Here is a 22,082-nt window from a genome sequence, read left to right on the forward strand (position 1 = left end):
GATAAGCCAGTTGAGATCAACTCCCAGCTCTTTGTATAATCCTGTTAACCAGGTCAGTTCAGCAACTGTGGAAGCCATGCTTCTGAATTCTGCCTCTACTAAGCTTCTAGTTACTATGTCCTGTTTCTTCGACTTCCAGGATATGGTAGCTTCCCCAAATTTTACTAGATACCCTGTAACAGATCTCCTAGTTTGTAAATAACCTCCCCAGTCCGAGTCACAATAGGCTACAAGTGTGTCAAAGCTGTCTGAGGGAATTAGTAGACCTAGACCAGGAGCTGCCTTGATGTATCCTACAACTCTGTGAGCATCTTCAAGGTGTGACTGCTTTGTCTTGTGCATAAATTGACTGGGCACTTGCACAACATAAGCAATATCAATTCTAGTCATAGTAAGGTACAATAACCTTCCTATGAGCCTCTAATATTGACATGGATCTGCCAATAGGTTGTCATCTTTTGTTGCTTCAGGGTCTGAGTCTCCTTTGATGAAAGTATCATACTCTTCAGATGTGAGTTTCACATTGGATTCCAGTGGAGTACCAGCTGGTTTGGATCCTCCTAGTCCCATTTCATAGATAAGTTCCAAAGCATATTTCCTTTGGCTCATTACTATGCCTTTTCTGGATCTAGCAAATTCTATCCCAATAAAGAATTTTAGTTCACCCAAATCCTTCATTTTGAACCTGAGCTTAAGATCATTCCTTGTTTTGATTATCAAATCATAACAGCTTCCTGTCACTAGTAGATCATCTACACACACCAAGACCATTACCAGTGTACCCTGCTCTTTTTTAGTGAAAAGAGAGTAATCATAATGACTTTGAGTGAAGCCAAGATCCATTAATGCATCAATTAGTTTTTTGTTCCATTGTCTAGGGGCTTGCTTCAGGCCATACAATGACTTGTGAAGTTTGAAAACCTTAGAACTCCCTCCCCGGCTTGCAAACCCTTGAGGAATCTCTATGTAAACTTCCTCTAGAAGGCCACCTTGCAAAAAGGCATTGTGTACATCTATTTGGTAGATAGGCCAATGCTTGGTTGCTGCAACAATGACAGATCTCACTATGATTATTTTGGCCACAAGAGAAAAAATTTATGTGTAATCGAGTCCCTCATGTTGACTATATCCCTTAGCCATTAGCCTAGCTTTATACCTCCCCACAGCTCCTGAGGCAGTGTACTTCACCTTGAATACCCATCTGCAGCCTATAGGCATCTTCCGAGGAGGGGGGATCAACAATACTCCAAGTGTAGTTATCCTCTAAGGTTGCAATCTCTGATTGCGTAGCCTCTGTCAATTTGTTTTACAACTTTAGAATAAGACTGAGGCTCTGCAATAGCTGAATAGGCAGTAAGAGAAACACTAAAAGGCTGAGATATATTGGCATAGGACACATATTTGGACATAGGATAACAACAATTAGAATTCCCTTGCTTCTGAGTGACATAGTCCTTTAGCCAGACAGGTGGTCTACTGGTTCTGGTGAATTTTCTGCTTAACTCAGGTACATTTGAGGGCATAGAAATGTCATGGGATAGAAGGTTGGAACCATCAACTATCTCAATAGGTCCAGCTGGTGTGTCTAACATGTCAAGTGGTTGAACAATTGCTTCAGGCACGACATTGTCTAAGGCTAGCTCAGCAGATTCAGCAGTATCTGATAAGGATGACATAGAAGGAGAAGTGGCAGAAATAGTGGTTAAGTCTAGGACTGGAAATAGAGAGGAGATAGTAGTAGGAAGATGTTTAAAAAGAAATACATTTTCTTTGAACACTACTTCTCTTCTAACTTGAAAACTCCTTGAGTGAATAACATACATTTTATATCCCTTTTGAGCCAGAGAATAACCAAGGAATATGGTAGGAACAACTCTAGGTGAAAATATGTCCCCTCTTTTGAGGTCTGTGACATACCCCAAACAACCAAACACCCTCAGATGCTTTAATGAAGGCAAGTGACCATATAACACTTCATAGGGACACCTGCCTTGAAGAGTAGGTGTAGGTATTCTGTTGATCACATAAACAGCAGTTAGAGCATATTCTCCACAGAATTTTAGAGGAACTGATGCTTGGAACCTCAAGGCTCTTGCAGTGTCTAGAATATATCCGCGTCTCCTTTTTGCTACTCTATTTTGCTAAGGAGTGTAGACACAAAAACTCTGATGAATGATTCCAAAGGACTGAAGCAGTGCTGTCATTTGTGAATTAAAGCATTCACATCCATTGTCAATTCTGAGCACTTTTACAGAACATGAATAAACATTCTAAACCATAAGTAAGAAGATATAAGTATACCTAGAGTGATCATCAACTAAGGTTAGAAAATACCTTCTACCATCATATTTAGAAACTCTGTAAGGACCCCAAACATCATCATGAATAGTATGAAAATAAGTAGTAGAGACAGTATTACTCAAAGGAAATGGAAGTCTTGATTGCTTAGCTAATGGATAAACAGTACAATGACCTTCAGATTTATCAAGTTCTACAGATTGAAAATCCTTCATTTTTTTCAGAGTACTAAGTGGAACGTGGCCTAGTCGTTTATGCCAAAGGTCTACAGTTATTCTACTGCCAATTATTGTATTGATTTTGAGACATCTTTACACTGTGAAACAGGTGTCACAACATAATCCACACGAAGCTTGCTATTATGGTTGAACACATATAGACCATTGTCCTCTCTACCAATCCCCTTCACTTTGCCACTGAAAAAATCCTGAAAAATAAAGAAGTCAGGAAAGAACATGGCTGCACACTTTACTTCTTTTGTTAACTTTGACACAAACAAGAGGTTGTATTTGAATCCAGGTATATGCATCACATTGGTTATTTTTGACCATGAAAAAGATAGGTAGAGCCTATGTGATTGACAGTAACTGTCTCCCAGTAGGTAGATGACTTTGCACTCTTTAGATTTATCACATAAGCTATTTTCAGTCAAGATTTGTTTATCATTAACCATATGGTTTGATGCTCTAGAATCTACAATCCACCTAATTAGATCTTCACTAGTAGTAGTAGCTGCATTTTCTATACCTGCAGTCACAGATGAATTACCATTCTCATTCCTTTTGCCAAACATCTGCAGAATTTGAGTGTACTGTTCTTGAGTGAATTGTGGAATCCCTGCCAGTCCTGCTTGAATGTTCTGATTCTGAACTAGACTAGGTGCTGCATTTCTGGCCATGTTAGCACTTGCACCAGTAATCTCACTCACAGAAGCAAAGTTGACCTCATTGTTAGATTGGTTGTCTCTAGAATAGTTGACAGAAGGAGTCTTCTTCTTGGCTTTGAAGTCTGCTGGATATCCTACCAGTTTGTAGCATGTATCTCTGGTGTGCCCTTTGAAATGGCAATAGTCACAGTAGAGGTTGTTCTTCTCATGTCTATAGATTGGTCCTGAACTAGAGGATCCTCATTTGTTATTATACATGGCAGCATTGCCAGAATTATGTGAGTTAGTAGCCCTGTAACCTCCATTGTTGCTAGAAAAGGCTATTCCTTCATTTATCTTAGGCACATATGTAGGGGGAGTCAATGATCTCCTACTTTCCTCAAATACTATCATAGCATATGCCTTATTAATTGAAGGAGTTGGTGACATCATCATAATCGGGTTACTAGACTAAGCATACGACTCATTCAGTCCCATTAGAAACTGCAAAAGTCTTTGAGATTCAAAATGCTCAACATACTTTTTGGACTCATTACAACCACAACCAGGAGAAGACATTAATGCATCAAATTTTGCCCACAATTCCTTCAGTTTTGAGAAATAGACTGAAACTAATGAGATGCCCTGAGTTAAGGTGGCTATTTGTCTTTGAAGATACAAAATTCTAGATCCATTAACTTTATCAAAGTTTCCCTAACGCCAGATGATAATAGGCTATATAGATGAGATTTAAACTCTAAATGAACCATACTTTACTGTTGTTTTAAATACAAAATGATATCAAAATACTATAATTGGTGTTCTTTTGCTTTGCAGGTACTAATCCAAGTTAGGAAGAGACTATGGAGTATTTTGGAGTCAATAATGTGGATATAAGGCCAATCAAGAAGAACCCAAACAAAAATAAGCAAGAAAGAGGCAAAGGAGGGCTGGACAAGAGGCCATCGTGGCTGCGGTCGACCGCGGTAGGCCAAGCGATTGAGGCAGAATGGTTACATATTACCGCGGTCGCGCCGCATTTTGTCGCGGCCGCAGTCGGCTGTGTAATCGCCCAGATATTTGTGGACTAACGTGTAAATCGGGGGAAACTTATCTTAACCCTTTATAAACTCAACAAATTTGCCCAAGCAAACGTTAAGCTTGTTTTTAGACTGAATTGGAGGCAAGAACAAGTGTGAGAAGATCAAGCAACTATTAGAGTTTTTCAATCTTCTCTTTGTTATCTTTATTTGCACATTATGAATACTTTTGTGATTTTATCTTGTTTTGCTATGAGTAGCTAATTATTTAGTCGAGGGTTTTGATGGAACCTATTGAGGATGAACTTCTTATTATATTAATATAGTTTGCCCGGTTTAGTCTCTATTTGTTCAACTACGTTCTTGTTATAGTTAATTGATAGGATCCTCAATTAGCTGTGCCTTAGTATGTATTACTCAGGAAAGAGTGCATATTTGGGTAGTTGTTGAATAACACCACTCCCAAAGTATATGAGGGATCAATAATCGAGGGTTTAAAGGTGTGATTAGGGATAACGAAACCTTGGGTGTGATCTAAAGTGAGCTATAATAAAGCCAGCTAGTGTAACTCGGGAGAGTGCATATAGTAGATTGTCATAATTACTCGGGAGAGATTTAGGATAGTAAGAGTGCTCATGATCGATAGGGACGATTAGACATTCTATGAGAAACATAACAGGAAGGGATTCCATCAATAGGGGAAATCATAACCTTAGATCCTTCTCTTATTTGTTTACAACTCAATCATAGTTAGCTTTTAGTTTACTTAACTTTATTTAGTCATAGCTAGTAAAAATATCACTAATTGTTATTCAGAATATCTGGGAAGTTGATTACGAAGAATTTAGTGAGTCTAACAAGAGTAATTGGTAGGTTAATTCCTTGTGGATTCGATTCTGGGCTAAATACCCTGATTATATTTGCAACAAACTCTTGTCCTTTTTATAAGGCATAGTTAGGCATGATCAAATTTTGGCTCCGTTGTCGGGGAGTTAACGGTGTTATCAATTACAGTTGAAAGAAATACAAAAAATTCTTAGTGTAGTCAGTTTTCTTTATTTTCAAATCTATACATTGAAATTTTAACGTTTGTTGACTTGGTTGTACATGTGCATGACTAGAAACTCATCGAGAACTGGTGAAGTATTTGAAGCATTATTAGATCCCGAGAAAGTTTTCAAGGCCTTGAATCAGGCCAACCGGAAAAACAAACAACAACAATCAACTGAAAAACTCGAACCAGACATGGGGGATAACGTGGTAGACCCAGCTGCGCCAGTAGCGCCAATAACACCTCTTGTTCCAGAGGCTTCCCTATAAGACTGGGTGTAACCCACTGTAGAGAATTTGGCCACAACGATATTAGTCCCGCAAATACAGGCCGAATCTTTTCAAATCACGAACAACATGTTGCACTTGTTGCAAAACAAGGGACTATTTTCGGGGTCATACATTGAAGATCCTCAACAACACTTGAAGAATTTCCTGTCAATCTGCAAAACTCAAACGCAGTCCAACGTAACTCAGGAATCAATAAAGCTATTGTTGTTTCCATTCTCAGTGACAGGAGCTGCCCAAACTTGGCTAAACTCACTCCCCATTAACTCCATCACGACGTGGGAGGAGTTAGTCAAGCAACTTGTGAATAAGTTTCATCCACCCAACAATACTGTTGTGATGACCCAAGAGGTCATCACTTGTTGTAAAATGAAATTCTGCATTCCGAGGCTTTAAAAAAACTTTTTTAGCATCACCTTGATTTGCGTGCGCAGTCCGAGCGCGTAGCCGAAAAGCTTATATGTGAAAATCTGTGAAAAATGATAAATTTTGACTATAAAATGAATTAATTTGATTTCAGTCAACATTTTGGGTAAACGAACCCGGACCCATGATTTGATGGTCCCGGAGGGTCCGTAGGAAAATATAGGACTTGGGCGTACGCCCGGAATCGAATTCCGAGGTCTCAAGCCCGAGAAATGAATTTTTGAAAAAAAGTATTTTCTGAAATTGTTTATAAGGTTTGGAAATGAATTTTTGATTAGAATATGTTGGTATCGGGCCCGTATTTTGGTTCTGGAGCCCGATACAGGTTTTATATGTAATTTAAGATAAATTGTAAAGTTTGGTAAGAAACGAAATCCGTTTGACGTGATTCGGACCTTAAATGCAAATTTGATGTTTAAAGAAGTTTTGAGAAATTTCATTGATTTTGAGGTTTAATTCGATGTTGATGATATTATTTTGGTGATTTGATTATATGAATAAGTTTGTAGTATGTTTTTGAGGTTGTGTGTATGTTTCGTTTGGAGCCCCGAGGGCTCGGGTGAGTTTTGGATAGGCAACATAGTGCATTTTGAACTTAGAAAATTGCAGATTTCAGCTGTGCATAGCAGGCCTTTAGGCTTCTCACAAATGCGATATCGCAAATGCAAGTGGCTGATCATAAATGCGAAGGAAGCCAGGCCAACTCCAGTCTCGCAAATGCGAGATTTCCTTTCGCAAATGCGAAACTCCCCTATTCAGCCTTGGGTCGTAAATGCGACCCTGTCTTCGCAATTCCCATCTCTCAATTGCGAGACCCCCTTCACATTTCCCAACCTAGCAGAGGTCGGGGTTCGCAATTGCGATTTCCTGTTCGCAATTCCCACATCTGAGACCTGCAACTTTTATACTTAGATGATTTTCAACCCATTTTTCACATCTTTTCAAAACATAAACTCCCTAGGGCGATTTCCCAAGAACAACTCTTCTTCTAAATTGAATGTAAGTTAATTTAACTCATTTCCTTCAATCATTAACATGATTTCAATTCAAAATCAATGATTTTCATGGGGAAATTGGGTGTTTTGGGTAGAACCTAGGTTTTTCAAAAATTGGGGATTTGGACCTCGATTTGATGTCCGATTTTAAAACAAATTATATATTTAGGTTCGTAGGGGAATGGATAATCGGGTTTTGGTTCAAACCTCGGGTTTTGAGAATGCGGACCCAGGGGCGATTTTTTACTTTTGGGAAAAACTTTGGGAAATTCATTTTCATGCATTCATATTGATTCATTTAGCGTTTATTGATGTAATTAAGTAACTTGTGACTAGATACAAGCGAATTGGCGGTGGAAGCAAGGGGTAAAGCTATAATTGAAACTTGAGTTGTGTTCGTGGCATCGAGGTAAGTGTTTGGTCTAACCTTAGCTTGAGGGATTAGGAGTTGTGTCCTATTTGCTATTTGCTTCTTGTTGAGTACAACGTATAGGCATGGTGACGAGTATCTATACGTTGGTATCGAGCATGACCGTGAGTCTTAAATTACAATTTATTTTGTGTTCTTAAATAGTACTACGGATGCTTCAATTGATGATTCTCGATATTGAGCAAGGATTAATTTTTTTTGTGGAAATTACTTATGATTGAGTATTGGTGTTAGCTGAGATGAGTAGAAGTTAGGTTAAGATTGGTTATAGCTATTTCTCCCTTGCCGGGACGTATTTACTTTTACTATCGAATCCCTTGCCGGGATAGTGTAGCTTATTGTTGATCCCTTGCTGGGACTCTTGGTATGGTTGTTGCTAAAGGTATATAAATGTTATGTTGGATCGGGTTGCACGCCGCAACAATACTATATATGGAACGAGTTGCACGCCGCAACAATGTTATGTTGGATCGGGTTGCACACACAACAATATTATATTGGATCGGGTTGCATGCCGCAATAGTGATATAAATAGATCGGGTTGCACGCCGCAACAATGTTATATTGGATCGGGTTGCACACCGCAACAGTGATATAAATGGATCATGTTGCATGCTGTAACAGTGTTAAATAATAGGGATCGGGTTGCGCGCCGCAACAATGTTATTATGGTTTTGTTGTAAATCTTGAAGTGTTCTCTCATATTTCTCTTAAGTTTCTGCTGGATTCGATATTTCCCCTGTAGCATGTACCCGTCCCATGTTAATTGTTTATTCCTGTTTATTTTCCGCTGTATATTATATAACTGCACAGGTTTATCTGGAGTCTGGTCCTAGCCTCATCACTACCTCACCGGGGTAAGGCCAGACACTTACCAGCACATGGGGTCGGTTGTGCTGATACTACACTCTGTACTATGTGCAGATTTTGGAGCAGCTTTTGGACAGTAGCACTTGGGGAGCCTGCCTTTAGTCCAGCCAGAGATCCCGAGGTAGTCCTGCAAGCGTTCGCAGGCCCGACATTCTCTTCTACTTTATTATGTACTGTATTTTCATTAGATTTCAAGACAGATTGTATTTCTTTCAGACATTTGTTGTAGTAATCTTAGTCCGTCCGTGATATTGTGACACCAGATTCCGGGTAGAGATGTGTGTTGTCATTATCGTACTGGTCTTGGTTATTATATTAGATTAAGTCTTCCGCTTGATTTCATTTATCGTTAATATCTAAATATTCCGGTTGACATTCCGCTTGATTTCATGAGATCGATGAAGTCATGGAGGCAATGCGTAAGATGAGAAGGGGCAGAGCTACCGGGCCAGACGAGATTCCGGTTGAACTGTGGAGGTGTGTGGGTCAAGCAGGCTTGGAATGGCTTACTGCATTGTTTAGTGTTATATTCAAGACTAATAGAATGCCTGAAGAGTGGAGGTGGAGTACAATGGTCCCGTTGTATAAGAACAAAGGTGATGTCCAGAGCTGTAACAACTATAGGGGCATCAAATTACTAAGTCATACCATGAAAGTTTGGGAGAGAGTGGTAGAAATGAGAGTGCGAAGGACGGTGTCTATTTCAGACAACCAGTTCGGGTTCATGCCGGGACGATCTACCACAGAAGCTATCCACCTTATTAGGAGGATGGTGGAACAGTACAGAGATAAGAAGAAGGATCTCCACATGGTGTTTATTGATCTGGAGAAAGCGTACGATAAGGTTCCTAGGAAGGTCTTATGGAGCTGCTTAGAGGATAAAGGGGTCCCGAGTAACTATATTAGGGTGATTAAAGACATGTATGATGGAGCTAAGACTCGGGTTAGGACAGTAGGAGGCGACTCTGAACACTTTCCAGTTATTACGGGATTGCACCAAGGGTCTGCGCTCAGCCCATTCCTATTTGCCCTAGTGATGGATGCACTGACTCATCATATTCAAGGGGAGGTTCCATGGTGCATGCTATTTGCTGATGACATTATTCTAATTGACGAGACAAGAGGCGGCGTCAACGAGAGGCTAGAGATTTGGAGACATGCTCTTGAGTCTAAAGGTTTCAAGTTGAGTAGGACGAAGACGGAATACCTCGAGTGCAAATTTGGAGTTGAGCCGACGGAAGCGGGAGTTGAAGTGAGGCTTGACTCTCAAGTCATTCCCAAGAAAGATAGTTTCAAGTACCTTGGATCGGTTATTCAGGGGATCGGGGAGATTGACGAGGATGTCACACACCGTATAGGGGTGGGGTGGATGAAGTGGAGGTTAGCGTCGGGAGTTTTGTGTGACAAGAAAGTGCCACCGTTACTAAAAGGTAAGTTTTATAGAGCAGTAGTTAGGCCTGCCATGTTGTATGGAACTGAATGTTGGCCGGTAAAGAACTTACACACCCAGAAGATGAAAGTAGCAGAGATGAGGATGTTAAGGTGGATGTGCGGGCATACAAGGATGGATAAGATTAGGAATGCAGATATTCGAGAGAAGGTGGGTGTGGCCCCCATGGAGGACAAGATGCGGGAAGTAAGACTCAGATGGTTTGGGCACATTCAGAGGAGGAGCACTGATGCACCGGTGAGGAGGTGTGAGCGACTGGCTGTAGTGGGCACGCGGAGAGGTAGAGGGAGACCTAAGAAGTATTGGGGAGAGGTGATCAGACAGGACATGACACGACTTAGGATTACGGAGGACATGGCCCTTGATAGGGAATTATGGAGGTCGAGCATTAAGGTTGTAGGTTAGGGGAGAGGGTGAATATTTCTACAGCACAACTGAGAGAGACTATCTAGTTAGGAGTTAGACTAGGAATGTCAGTGGTCGTCTATTGATGCAGGGCTTTACCTTCTAGTTGTACTATACCAGCCATCTAATTCGTAGTTCGTATTTCGTATCTTGTATTTCATATTTCGTATCCCCTATATATTGTTGTTATTTTATTACGCATTTTTATGGTACTAATATATTATCTCCTATTGCTTTTTTTGAGCCGAGGGTCTCCTGGAAACAGCCTCTCTACCCTTCGGGGTAGGGGTAAGGTCTGCGTACATATTACCCTCCCCAGACCCCACTTGTGGGATTATACTGGGTCGTTGTTGTTGTTGTTGTTAATATCTAAATATTGGATACATGTTAATTCAGATTGTTAAAAAGGGTTAAAAATGAAAGAGTTAGAAATTTTCTATGTTTAGTGGCTTGCCTAGCTTCTACGAGTAGGCGCCATCACGACTCCCGAGGATGGAAAATCCAAGTCGTGACAAGTTGGTATCAGAACTCTAGGTTACATAGGTCTCACAATTCACGGACAAGCTTAGTAGAGTCTGAGGAATCGGTACGAAGACGTCTGTATTTATCCCTAGAGGCTATAGAGTTAGGAAACATTCCACATTTATTCTTTCCTATCTTGCGGATTTGTTTCTCAATGCTAATTGAAATTCTACTATGTTCTTTCGCAGATGGCGAGAACATGCGCTTCCTCATCCACTGACCAGCAGCCCGAGCCCCTAGCAGCAACTCCTATGAGGGGCAGAGGGCGAGGCCGAGGCCGTGCTAGAGTCGAGGTAGGGGCAGAGCTTAGCCCAGGGCAACAACACCCGCAGCGGAGCCTTAGGTTGACTTTGACGATGAGGTTCCGGCCTCAACAGTTCCGGTGGGCCTAAATCAGGTCCTATAGGGGTTTATTGCTGCCCCAGTACTTCAGGATGCTCTGACTCGTCTAGTGATCCTTATGGAGAGTGTCACCTGGGCAAGCTTGCTTCCTGTAGCACCATCCATCTCTTAGGTTGGAGGAGGATCCCAGACTCCTGCTACTCGCACCCCGGAGCAGGTAGCTCCCTAGTTTCAGACTCCAGCAGTTCAGCCAGTTAGAGCAGTTTAGCCGGGTGTGGTAGCTCAGACCGGTGATGGAGCAGCTATGTCTGCCGATGCCTTGTGGAGGTTGGATAGGTTTACCAAGCTCTTTACTACTACTTTCAGCGGTGCATCTACTGAGGATCCCCAGGATTATCTAGACAACTGTTATGAGGTTCTTAGGAATATTGGGATAGTTGAGGCCAATGGGGTCGATTTTGCCACTTTTTGCTTGTCTGGATCCGCCAAGATTTGGTGGAGGGATTTCTGTTTGACTAGACCAGCCGAATCACTAGATTTGACTTGGGAGCAGTTTACTCAGCTATTTCTGGAGAAGTTTCTCTCCATCACTCAGAGAGAGGCCTATCGGAGGTAGTTTGAGCGTCTCTAGCAGGGTTCTATGACTGTTACCCAGTATAAGACTAGATTTTTCGACTTGGCTCGTCATGCTCTTGTCATATTTCCCACCGAGAGAGAGAGGGTGAGGAGGTTCATTGATGGACTTATTCAGCTGATTCGTCTTCAGATGGCTAGGGAGACTGGGAGTGAGATTACTTTCTAGGAGGCGGCTAATATGGCCAGGAGAGTGGAGATGGTTCTATCGCAGGGAGGTGGTCATGGGTCGAACAAGAGGCCCTGTCATTCAGGCAGATTAAGTGGTACCTCGTCTGGAGGAAGGGATTCGTATGGTAGAGGCCATCCTCTTAGGCTCTTTCAGTCAGCGCTTCAGGTCTCTCACGGTGCTTCAGGTGACCGTGGTTCTCACATGCAGTATCCTGATCATAGCCCTACAGTGCACCACTAGCTCCTATCAGTGAACCGCAGCTCCAGAGTTTTTGGGGTAGTAATTCAGGTCACCAGTGTCAGTCTTAGTTTCCTCAGCTGCAACACTTAGGTGGATGTTTTGAGTGTGGTGAGTATGGTCATATCAGGAGGGCTTGTCCGAGGTTGGTGGGTACTCGATCGCAGCAGTAGGGTTCCCGTGCTATGGTTCAGGCACCAGGTGTTCCACAGGCCGCCTAGCCAGCTAGAGATGGGGGTAGAGGTGCTAGAGGTGGAGGTAAAGGTGCTAGAGGTGGAGCTTAGACCGCTAGAGGTGGAGGCCAGCCAACAGCAGGCCATCCTAGGGATGTAGTTCAGGGCGGTGGGGCCCAGCCCTAATGTTATACTCTCCCAGCCAGTCCCGAGGCTGAGGCTTCAGATATAGTTATTATAGGTACGGTTCTGGTTTGTGATAGAGATGCTTCAGTGTTATTTGATCCAAGGTCTACGTACTCGTATGTGTCATCCTATTCTGCACCGTATTTGGTTATGCCTAGTGATTCTTTGAGTGATCCTGTTTATGTGTATACACCAGTGGGTGATTCTATTGTGGTTGATCGAGTCCATCACTCATGTATAGTTGTGATTGGGGGTCTTGAGACTCGTGTAGATTCGTTGCTTCTGGACATGGTTGATTTCGATGTCATATTAGGAATGGACTGGTTATCACCTTACCACACCATCTTGGACTGTCATGCCAAGACTATGACCTTAGCCTTACTGGGTTTACCTCGTTTAAAGTAGAGATGGACTCCTAGTCATTCTACCCGTAGTGTTATTTCTTATGTGAAGGCTCGGCGTATGGTTGAGAAGGGGTGTTTGGCCTATTTGGCATATGTTCGTGATCTTAGTGCTTAGGTTCCTTCTATTGATTCTATGCCTATTGTTAGTGAGTTTCCTAAGGTATTCCCTTCAGACTTGCCGGGTATGCCACCCGACAGGGATATTGATTTCTGCATTGATTTGGCTCCGGGCACTCAACCCATTTATATCCCGCCGTATTGTGTGGCCCCGCTTGAGTTGAAAGAGCTGAAGGAGCAGTTGCAATACTTGCTTGAGAATGGTTTCATTAGGCCGAGTGTTTCACCTTGGGGTGTATCGGTGTTGTTTGTTAAGAAGAAGGGCAGATCAATGAGAATATGTATTGATTACCGACAGTTGAACAAGGTTACAATCAAGAATAAGTATCCAATGCCAAGGATTGATGATTTGTTTGATCCGCTTCAGGGTGCCAAGGTATTTTCGAAGATTGATTTGAGATCTGGCTACCATCAGTTGAGGATTAGGGCATCTGATGTCCCTAAGACAGCCTTTCGCACTCGGTACGAGCATTATGAGTGCTTGGTGATGTCATTCGGGTTGACGAATGCCCTAGAAGCTTTTATGGATTTGATGAACCGAGTGTTCAGGCCTTACTTGGATTCGTTCGTAATAGTCTTCATTGATGATATTTTGATATATTCTCGCAGCCGGGAGGAGCACGAGCAGCATCTTAGGGTGGTTCTTTAGACCTTGAGGGATAGTCAGTTATATGTTAAGTTCTCGAAGTGTGAGTTCTAGTTGAGTTCAGTTGCATTCCTGGGTCATGTTGTATTAGCAGAGGGTATTCAGGTTGATCCGAAGAAGATTGAGGCAGTCAAGAACTGGCCTAGACCAGCATCAGCTACACAGATTCGGAGTTTCTTGGGATTGACAAGCTACTATCATCAGTTCGTGGAGGGGTTCTTATCTATCGTAGCCCCCATGACCAGGTTGACCCAGAAGGGTGCCCAGTTTAGATGGTCGGATGAGTGTGAGGCGAGCTTTCAGAAGCTCAAGACAGCTCTAACCACGGCACCGGTGTTGGTTTTTCCCACAGGTTCAGGGCCTTACACAGTTTATTATGATGCATCTCGTATTGGACTTGGTGCAGTGTTGATGCAGGATAGCAAAGTCATTGCTTATGCTTTGCGGCAGTTGAATATTCATGAGAAGAACTACCTGGTTCATGATTTGGAGTTGGCAGCCATTGTTCAAGCATTGAAAATTTGGAGGCATTATCTGTATGGCGTGGCATGTGAGGTATTCACGGATCACAAGAGTCTTCAGTAGTTGTTCAAGCAAAAGGAGTTGAATTTGAGGTAGAGGAGGTGGTTGGAGTTGTTTATGATATCACCATCTTATATCATATGGGAAAGGCCAATGTGGTGGCCGATGCTTTGAGTAGGAAGTCAGCTAGTATAGGCAGTCTTGCTTATATTCTGGTAAGTGAGAGACCTCTTGCTTTGGATATTCAGACTTTGGCCAATCCGTTCGTGAGGTTGGATGTTTCTGAGCCCAGCCGTGTGTTAGCTTGCACAGTCGCTCGTTCTTCATTATTGGAGCGTATCCATGATCGGCAGTATGATGATCCCCATTCGTGTGTCCTTAGAGACACAGTGCAGCACGGAGTTACCAAGTAGGTTACCTTAGGTAATGATGGAGTTTTGAGATTGCAGGGTTGAGTTTTTGGGCCTGATATGATGGGCTTCGAGAGTTGATTTTAGAGGAGGCCCATAGTTCCCGGTACTTTATTCATCTGGGCGCCGCGAAGATGTATCAGGATTTGCGGCAACATTATTGGTGGCGGAGAATGAAGAAAGATATCGTCGCATATATGGCTCGGTGTTTGAATTTTCAGCAGGTTAAGTACGAGCATCAGAGGCCCGGTGGTTCATTTCAGAGGATTCAACTTCCCAAGTGGAAGTGGGAGCGGATCACTATGGATTTCGTTGTTGGACTCCCGCAGACTCGGAGGAAGTTTGATGTAGTGTGGGTTATTGTTGATAGGCTGACCAAGTCAGTGCATTTCATTCCTGTGGCAGTCTCCTATTCTTCTGAGAGGTTAGCTGCGATCTATATCCGGGAGATTGTTCGCCTTCATGGTGAGCCTGTGTCTATCATTTCAGATCGAGGTACGCAGTTTACCTTGCACTTTTGGAGAGCAGTTCAGCGAGAGTTGGGCACACTGGTTGAGTTGAGCACAATGTTTCATCCTCAGACGGACGGGCGGTCCGAGCGGGCTATTCAAATTTTAGAGGATATGCTCTGAGCTTGTGTCATTGACTTTGGAGGCTCGTGGGATCAGTTTTTTCCTTTAGCAGAGTTTGCTTACAACAACAGCTACTAGTCGAGTATCCAAATGGATCCTTATGAGGATTTATATGGGAGGCGATGTTAGTCTTCGGTTAGATGGTTTGAGCCGGGAGAGGCTCGGTTGTTAGGTACGGATCTAGTTCAGGATGCCTTGCACAAGGTCAGGATTATTCAGGATAGGCCTCGTACAACTCAGTCCAGGCAAAGAGTTATGCCGACCGCAAGGTTCGTGATTTGGCATTCATGGTCGGTGAGCGGGTACTACTTCGAGTGTCGCCTATGAAGGGCGTTATGAGATTTGGGAAGAAGGGAATGCTTAGCCCTAGGTTCATTGGCCCATTTTAGATTCTTGATCGAGTGGGAGAGGTGGCTTATAGACTTGCATTGCCGCCAAGCTTGTCAGCCGTGCATACAGTGTTTCATGTGTCCATGCTTCGGAAGTATCACGGCGATCCATCCCACATGTTAGATTTTAGCACTGTCCAGTTGGACAAGGACTTGTCTTATGAGGAGGAGCCGGTAGCTATCCTAGACCGGCAGGTTAGTCAGTTGAGATCGAAGAGTTTTCCTTTTGTTCGTGTTCAGTGGAGAGGTAAGCCTCCTGAGGCATCGACCTGGGAGTCCGAGCCCGATATGCGCAGCCGTTATCCCCATCTTTTCCCCGACTCAGGTACTTCCTTCTTCTGTCCGTTCTAGGACGAATGATCGTTTTAAAGGTGGAGAATGTGATGACCCAAGAGGTCATCACTTATTTTAAAATGAAATTCTACATTCCAAGGCTTTAAAAACCTCTTTTAGCATCACCTCGATTTGCATGCGCAGTCCGTGCGCGTAGTCGGAAAGCCTATATGTGAAAATCTATGAAAAATGATAAATTTTGACTATAAAATAAACTAATTTGACTTCGGTCAACATTTTGGGTAAACGGATCCGGACCCGTGATTTGATAGTCCCGGGGGATCTGTAGGAAAATATAGGACTTGGACGTTTGCCTGGAATGGAATTCCGAGGTCCCAAGCCCGAGAAATGAATTTTTGAAGAAAATTATTTTCTGAAATTGTTTATAAGGTTTAGAAATGAATTTTTGATTAGAACATATTGGTATCGGGCCCGTATTTTGGTTCTGGTGCTTGGTACAAGTCTTATATGTGATTTAAGATAATTTTGTGAAGTTTGGTAAGAAACAGAATCCATTTGACGTGATTCGGACCTTAAATGCAAATGTGATGTTTAAAGAAGTTTTGAGAAATTTCTATGATTTTGAGATTTAATTCGATGTTCATGATGTTATTTTGGTAATTTGATTACACGAATAAGTCTGTAGTATGTTTTTGAGGTTGTATGTATGTTTGGTTTGGAGCCCCGATGGCTCGGGTGAGTTTTGGATAGTGTTATTATGGTTTTGTTGTAAATCTTGAATTGTTCTCTCATATTTCTCTTAAGTTTTTGTTGGATTCGATATTCCCCCAATGTACCCCCTCCTATTTTAATTGTTTATTCCTGTTTATTTTCCGTTGTATATTATATAACCGAACAGGTTTATCTGGAGTTTGGTCCTAGCCTCGTCACTACCTCGCCGGGGTTAGGCCAGGCACTTACCAACACATAGGGTCGGTTGTGCTGATGCTACACTCTGCACTATGTGCAGATTCCGGAGCAGCTTTTGGATAGTAGCACTTGGGGAGCCTGCCTTCAGTCCAGCTAGAGATCCCGAGGTAGTCCTACAGGCATCCGCAAGCCCAACGTTCTCTTCTACTTTATTATGTACTCTGTTTTCATTAGATTTCGAGATTGATTGTATTTCTTTCAGACATTTGTTGTAGTAATCTTAGTCCGTCCATGATATTGTGACACCGGATTCCGGGTAGAGATGTGTGTTGTCATTATCGTACTGGTCTTGGTTATTATATTAGATTAAGTCTTCTGCTTGCTTTCATTTATCATTAATATCTAAATGTTGGATATCTGTTAATTCAGATTGTTAAAAAGGGTTAAAAATGAAAGAGTTAGAAATTTCTATGTTTAGTGGCTTGCCTAACTTCTAGGAGTAGGCGCCATCACGACTCCCGAGGGTGGAAAATTCGGGTCGTGACAACTGATCAACAAATTGATGAAATTTTGAGCTTCAAACAGAAACCAATGGAGACACTGCAAGAAATATAGGAACGATTCAAAGGAATGCTGGCTATATGTCCGCACCGTGGTATTCCAGAGCAGATGTTGGGATAGCGATTTTACATGGGTCTGATAGATGGTGTGAAAGCTAATGTTAATGCTTCAGCTGGTGGAGCATTTTTGAGTAAAACATGGAGAGAAAGCCAGAGCCTGCTTGACAAGATGGCACAGAATTCGGGGTGGACAATCAGGAATACACCTATCACTCCAATAGTTCACTCAGTGCCCTTAGATCCGTCCAACACTCTTGCTGAAGATATGTCCACCTTAATGACGCAGATGCGTATACTTACCAAAAAGGTGGAAGAGTCCTAGTAGAAGCAGTAGGTGCACATTGTAGATACTACCAATTGGGGCTTATGCATATCTTGCATTAGTCAGCCAATTGGTAACCTATGGAATGCAGAAAGTGATCATCATCACTACCTTGAGGACATGAATTATGTGTCTAATTATGGGGACCAGAGACAAGGTGGTCAAAATTGGGGCCAACAAAATCAGCCATACAGGCCAGTCCAGCCACAACTCAACAATAGAAATATGGGAGGCATGCGACCTCACAATAATGTGGCGCCCTACCAAAGGCCACACGGATACAACAATCAAAATCAGTAGTAGGGTTATCATTCTCCTCAACAACAATATGGTGGGAGATATGAAGATGAGTTTGCTAGACTCGAGGCAATGATGCAACATGTTATTGGGTCAAATGCGAAAATGAGTGAAAGGGTAGATGCACATGAGTCAGCTATAAAGATTATTGAAGTGCAGATGGACCATATTTCGATGTCTTTGAATAATTGTCCTCATGGGACATTGCCTGCAGACACGCAGGTAAATCTAAAAGATCAAGTCCCGAAGCAGCTGATGGCAGTAAGTCTACGTAATAGCAGAGACTTAGACTTGGAGCAAGAGAGGGCTCGAGAAAGCAGATAGGCTGAGACACTTGTACCATTGCCTATTGAGCTAGATGATTCAACAAAACTGACAGAGGTGACAGTGCAGCCTGCCCAGGATGAAACCAACACACAAATTGAGGTTGAGAAAGAAGCTGAGACAGCCCAGGAACCGGTAGTTGAGGTGGTTTCTGACAAAGAGAAAACCCAAATCATTGGGACGAAGAAACCTCCAACACCATTTCCACAGAGGCTGGCCAAATACCAGAAAGAGGAACAATATAAGAAATTCTTGGAGATGCTGAAACAAATCCAGGTAAATATTCCATTGATTGATGCTTTGAAGGAGATGTCTGGTTATGCAAAAATGATGAAGGACTTGATGTCCCAAAAATTCGATTTCCAAGACTTGGCCACAATGACTCTAACTCAGACCTGCAGTTCTGTGGTAACTAGACTAGTTGCTAAAAAGTTGTCTGATCCAGAAAGTTTCACAATTCCTTGCACCATCGGTAACTTTCCCTTTGCCAAGGCACTTTGTGATTTGGGTGCTAGCATAAATCTTATGCCCCTGGCGATCTATAAGAGGTTGGGGATTGGAAAAGCTAGACCCATATCTATGTTATTGCAGCTGGCTGACAGAACTGTGAAAAGACCTTCTGGTATCTTGGATGACGTGTTGATACAGGTAGGGAATTTATGTTTAATGCAGATTTTGTGATACTAGATTGCAAGGTGGATGAAGAAATTCCCTAATTTTGGGAAGGTCATTCTTGGACACAGGGCGAGCTCTCATTCATTGTCAAATTGGGGAGCTCAAGATGAGGTTGAACAATGAGGAGATAACATTCAACGTGCAGAAATCTATAAGACGACCAAGTGAATTTGCCAATTGTTCTCTTATTGATGTCGTGAATGTAATCATGGAAGAGGATGATGAGACACTGACTATTGAAATCCTCTTGCTGCATGTCTTGTGAATCTAGATGAGGTGAATGAGAAAGAATTAGCAGAATGTGTGTTGGCTTTAGAGGGTAGAGGGTTTTGTGATAGAACACTTGAATTCGAGCCGTTACACTTAGAAAACAGAGAAACTCCTCCAGCCAAGCCATCCATAGAAGAACCACCAAAGCTGGAGTTGAAACCACTGCCCGCCCATCTCAGGTATGCGTTCCTAGAACCTAACTCCACATTACCTGTTATTATCTCATCTAGTTTGTTAGATGTGCAGGCATAACAGCTTTTGCAAGTACTCAAGGAGTGCAAGCCTGCCATTGTTTGGACCATGGCAAACATTAAGGGGATAAACCTGGCATATTGTATGCATAAAATTCTACTGGAACAGGGGCACAAACCTTCCAGGGAGCACCAAAGAAGGCTAAACCCTAACATGAAGGAAGTTATGAAGAAAGAGGTGATTAAGTGGTTGGATGCGGGAATAATTTTCCCCATCTCTGACAACAACTGGGTTAGCCTGGTGCAATGTATTCGTAAGAAGAGTGGTATGACGGTGGTAAAAATGATAACAATGAGCCGATCTCTACAAGAACCGTTACAGGCTGGAGAATTTGTATGGACTACAGGAAATTAAATTTGGCCACCCGGAAAGACTACTTCCCACTTCCCTTCATTGATCAGATGCTTGACAGACTAGCAGAGAGGTCCCACTTCTGTTTTCTAGATGGGTACAACCAAATCTGCATTGCATTAGAGGACAGAGAGAAGACCTCCTTCACATGTCCATATGGAAATTATGCTTTTCGGAGGATGCCTTTTGGCCTATGCAATGCACCCACCACATTCCAAAGGTGCATGATGGCCATATTCACTGATATGGTCGAAGACATAATGGAGGTGTTCATGGATGATTTCTCAGTGGTGAGAAACCCATTCGACGAGTACCTTACAAATCTGGCTCGAGTGTTGAAAAGATCTATTGAGACTAACCTAATACTTAATTGGAAAAAGTGTTATTTCATGGTACAAGAGGGCATAATCTTAGGACACAGGATATCAACCAAGGGAATCGAGGTGGATCATGCGAAAGTTTATATGATAGCAAAGCTGCCACCCCCACATCAGTCAAGGCAATCAGGAGCTTCCTCAGGCATGCTGGTTTCTACCAGAGATTCATAAAAGACTTCTAAAAAATTGCCAAACATCTCTATAAGTTGTTAGAAAAAGATCACCCTTTCATGTTTTCTAATAATTGTAGGGTAGCATTCAAGGAGTTGAAAAAAAGGCTAGTCACAACACCCATCATTGTTGCCCCCGATTGGGAGAAACCATTCGAACTCATGTGTGACGCCAGTAACTATGCAATCAGAGCAGTGCTGGGATAGAGGAAAGACAAGCTAATGCGCCCAATATACTATGCCAGTAGAACATTGAGTGGAGCCCAACTGAACTACATTATGACTGAAAAGGAGATGCTGGTTGTGGTGTTTGCATTCGACAAGTTCAGATCATGCTTGATTGGCTCTAAGGTAATTGTATATACTGATCATACAGCTCTCACATACTTGATTGAGAAGAAGGAGTCCAAATTGTTCCTGATTCGTTGGGTGGTGCAACTGCAAGAGTTAGACCTGGAGATTCGTGACCGTAAGGGCACAGAAAACCAAGTCGATGATCATCTATCACGACTTGAAGGAGCTGGAAACTCAGTTGAGATAGAGGATATTCTGGAAAACTTTCTAGATGAGTAGCTACTCGCTACAAACCTTGAGGAAGTACCATGGTATACAAACTTTGCAAATTACCTGGTAAGAAAAAGTTTTATCGTGACTATTACATGTATTACTGGGATGAACCTTATCTGTTTCGAATATGTGTTGACAATATGATCTGGAGGTATGTCCCTGAGATAGAAAAATCTTCTATTTTGTAGGCATGTCACGCATCGGTGTATGGCGGGCATTTTGGAGGAGTCAGGACGACAGCAAAACTGCTTGAAGTCGGGTTCTACCGGCCAACAGTGTTTAAGGATGCACATCAATGGGTGAAGGGCTATAATTAATGTCAGTGAACCGGGAACATTTCCCATCGCCATGAGATGCCCATGAACCCAATTCAAGAGGTTGAAGTGTTCTATGTATGGGGGATAGATTTCATGGGCCCCTTCGTCAGCTTCTTTGGCAATAAGTACATACTTATTGCTGTGGATTACATGTCCAAATGGGTGGAAGATACAACACTCCCACCAATGATGCAAGAGTGGTGGCAGGGTTTTTGAAGAAAAATATATTCACCCGTTTCGGGACCCCTAGAGCTATTATCAGTGACGGAGGCACTCACTTCTGCAATCAAGCCTTCGAGAAATTGCTAGCAAAGTATGATGTGTGCCACAAGGTGGCAACACCATATCATCCTCAGACCAGTGGATAGGTCAAAGTATCTAATAGAGAGATAAAGAGTGTACTGACCAAGACTATGAATGCCACAAGAATTGCTTGGGCGAAAAAGCTAGATGATGCACTCTGGTCCTACAGAACTACTTTTAAAACACCAATTAGTATGTCACCATACAAGTTGGTGTTCGGGAAGGCCTGTCACTTGCTAGTGGAACTAGAACATAGAGCCTTGTGGGCAATAAAACAGCTAAATCTGGACATTGAGGCTGCGGGAACAAATAGAATCACAGAATTGCATGAGTTAGACGAGTTCTGATTTCTTGCTTTTGAGAGCACAAGGTTCTACAAGGAGAGAATGAAGAGGTTGCACGAAAAGAACATTTTGAGAAAAATTTCAATCCCGAAGACATGATGTTGCTTTATAACTCACGATTAAGGCTATTTCTGGGTAAACTCAAGTCACGATAGTCTGGACTATTTTGAGTGGTCGAAGTTCTCCCT

At 42.5% G+C, this 22,082-nt stretch overlaps 1 protein-coding gene across 1 annotated transcript; it reads left to right on the forward strand.

Annotated features, from left to right (window-relative positions):
* Positions 1 to 18,049: 18,049 nt before the first annotated feature.
* On the forward strand, positions 18,050 to 19,208 carry LOC138871860 (uncharacterized). The gene is made up of 3 exons (XM_070149769.1): positions 18,050 to 18,166; positions 18,299 to 18,890; positions 19,012 to 19,208. Exons 1-3 carry the CDS (start codon positions 18,050 to 18,052, stop codon positions 19,206 to 19,208), a joined length of 906 nt encoding a protein of 301 aa, XP_070005870.1.
* The last annotated feature ends 2,874 nt before the right edge of the window (positions 19,209 to 22,082 follow it).

Source organism: Nicotiana sylvestris, chromosome 6 (genome assembly GCF_000393655.2).
Source record: "Nicotiana sylvestris chromosome 6, ASM39365v2, whole genome shotgun sequence".
NCBI classification, from domain to species: Eukaryota; Viridiplantae; Streptophyta; class Magnoliopsida; order Solanales; family Solanaceae; genus Nicotiana; species Nicotiana sylvestris.

Bases quoted from the DNA above. Each gene is read 5' to 3' on its own strand.
- LOC138871860 (XM_070149769.1), top strand. From the start codon at position 18,050: ATGAGTGAAAGGGTAGATGCACATGAGTCAGCTATAAAGATTATTGAA. The intron at 18,167-18,298 runs GTAAATCTAAAA...TTGCCTATTGAG, and splicing joins CATTGCCTGCAGACACGCAG to CTAGATGATTCAACAAAACT. The intron at 18,891-19,011 runs GTATCTTGGATG...TCTTGGACACAG, and splicing joins AACTGTGAAAAGACCTTCTG to GGCGAGCTCTCATTCATTGT.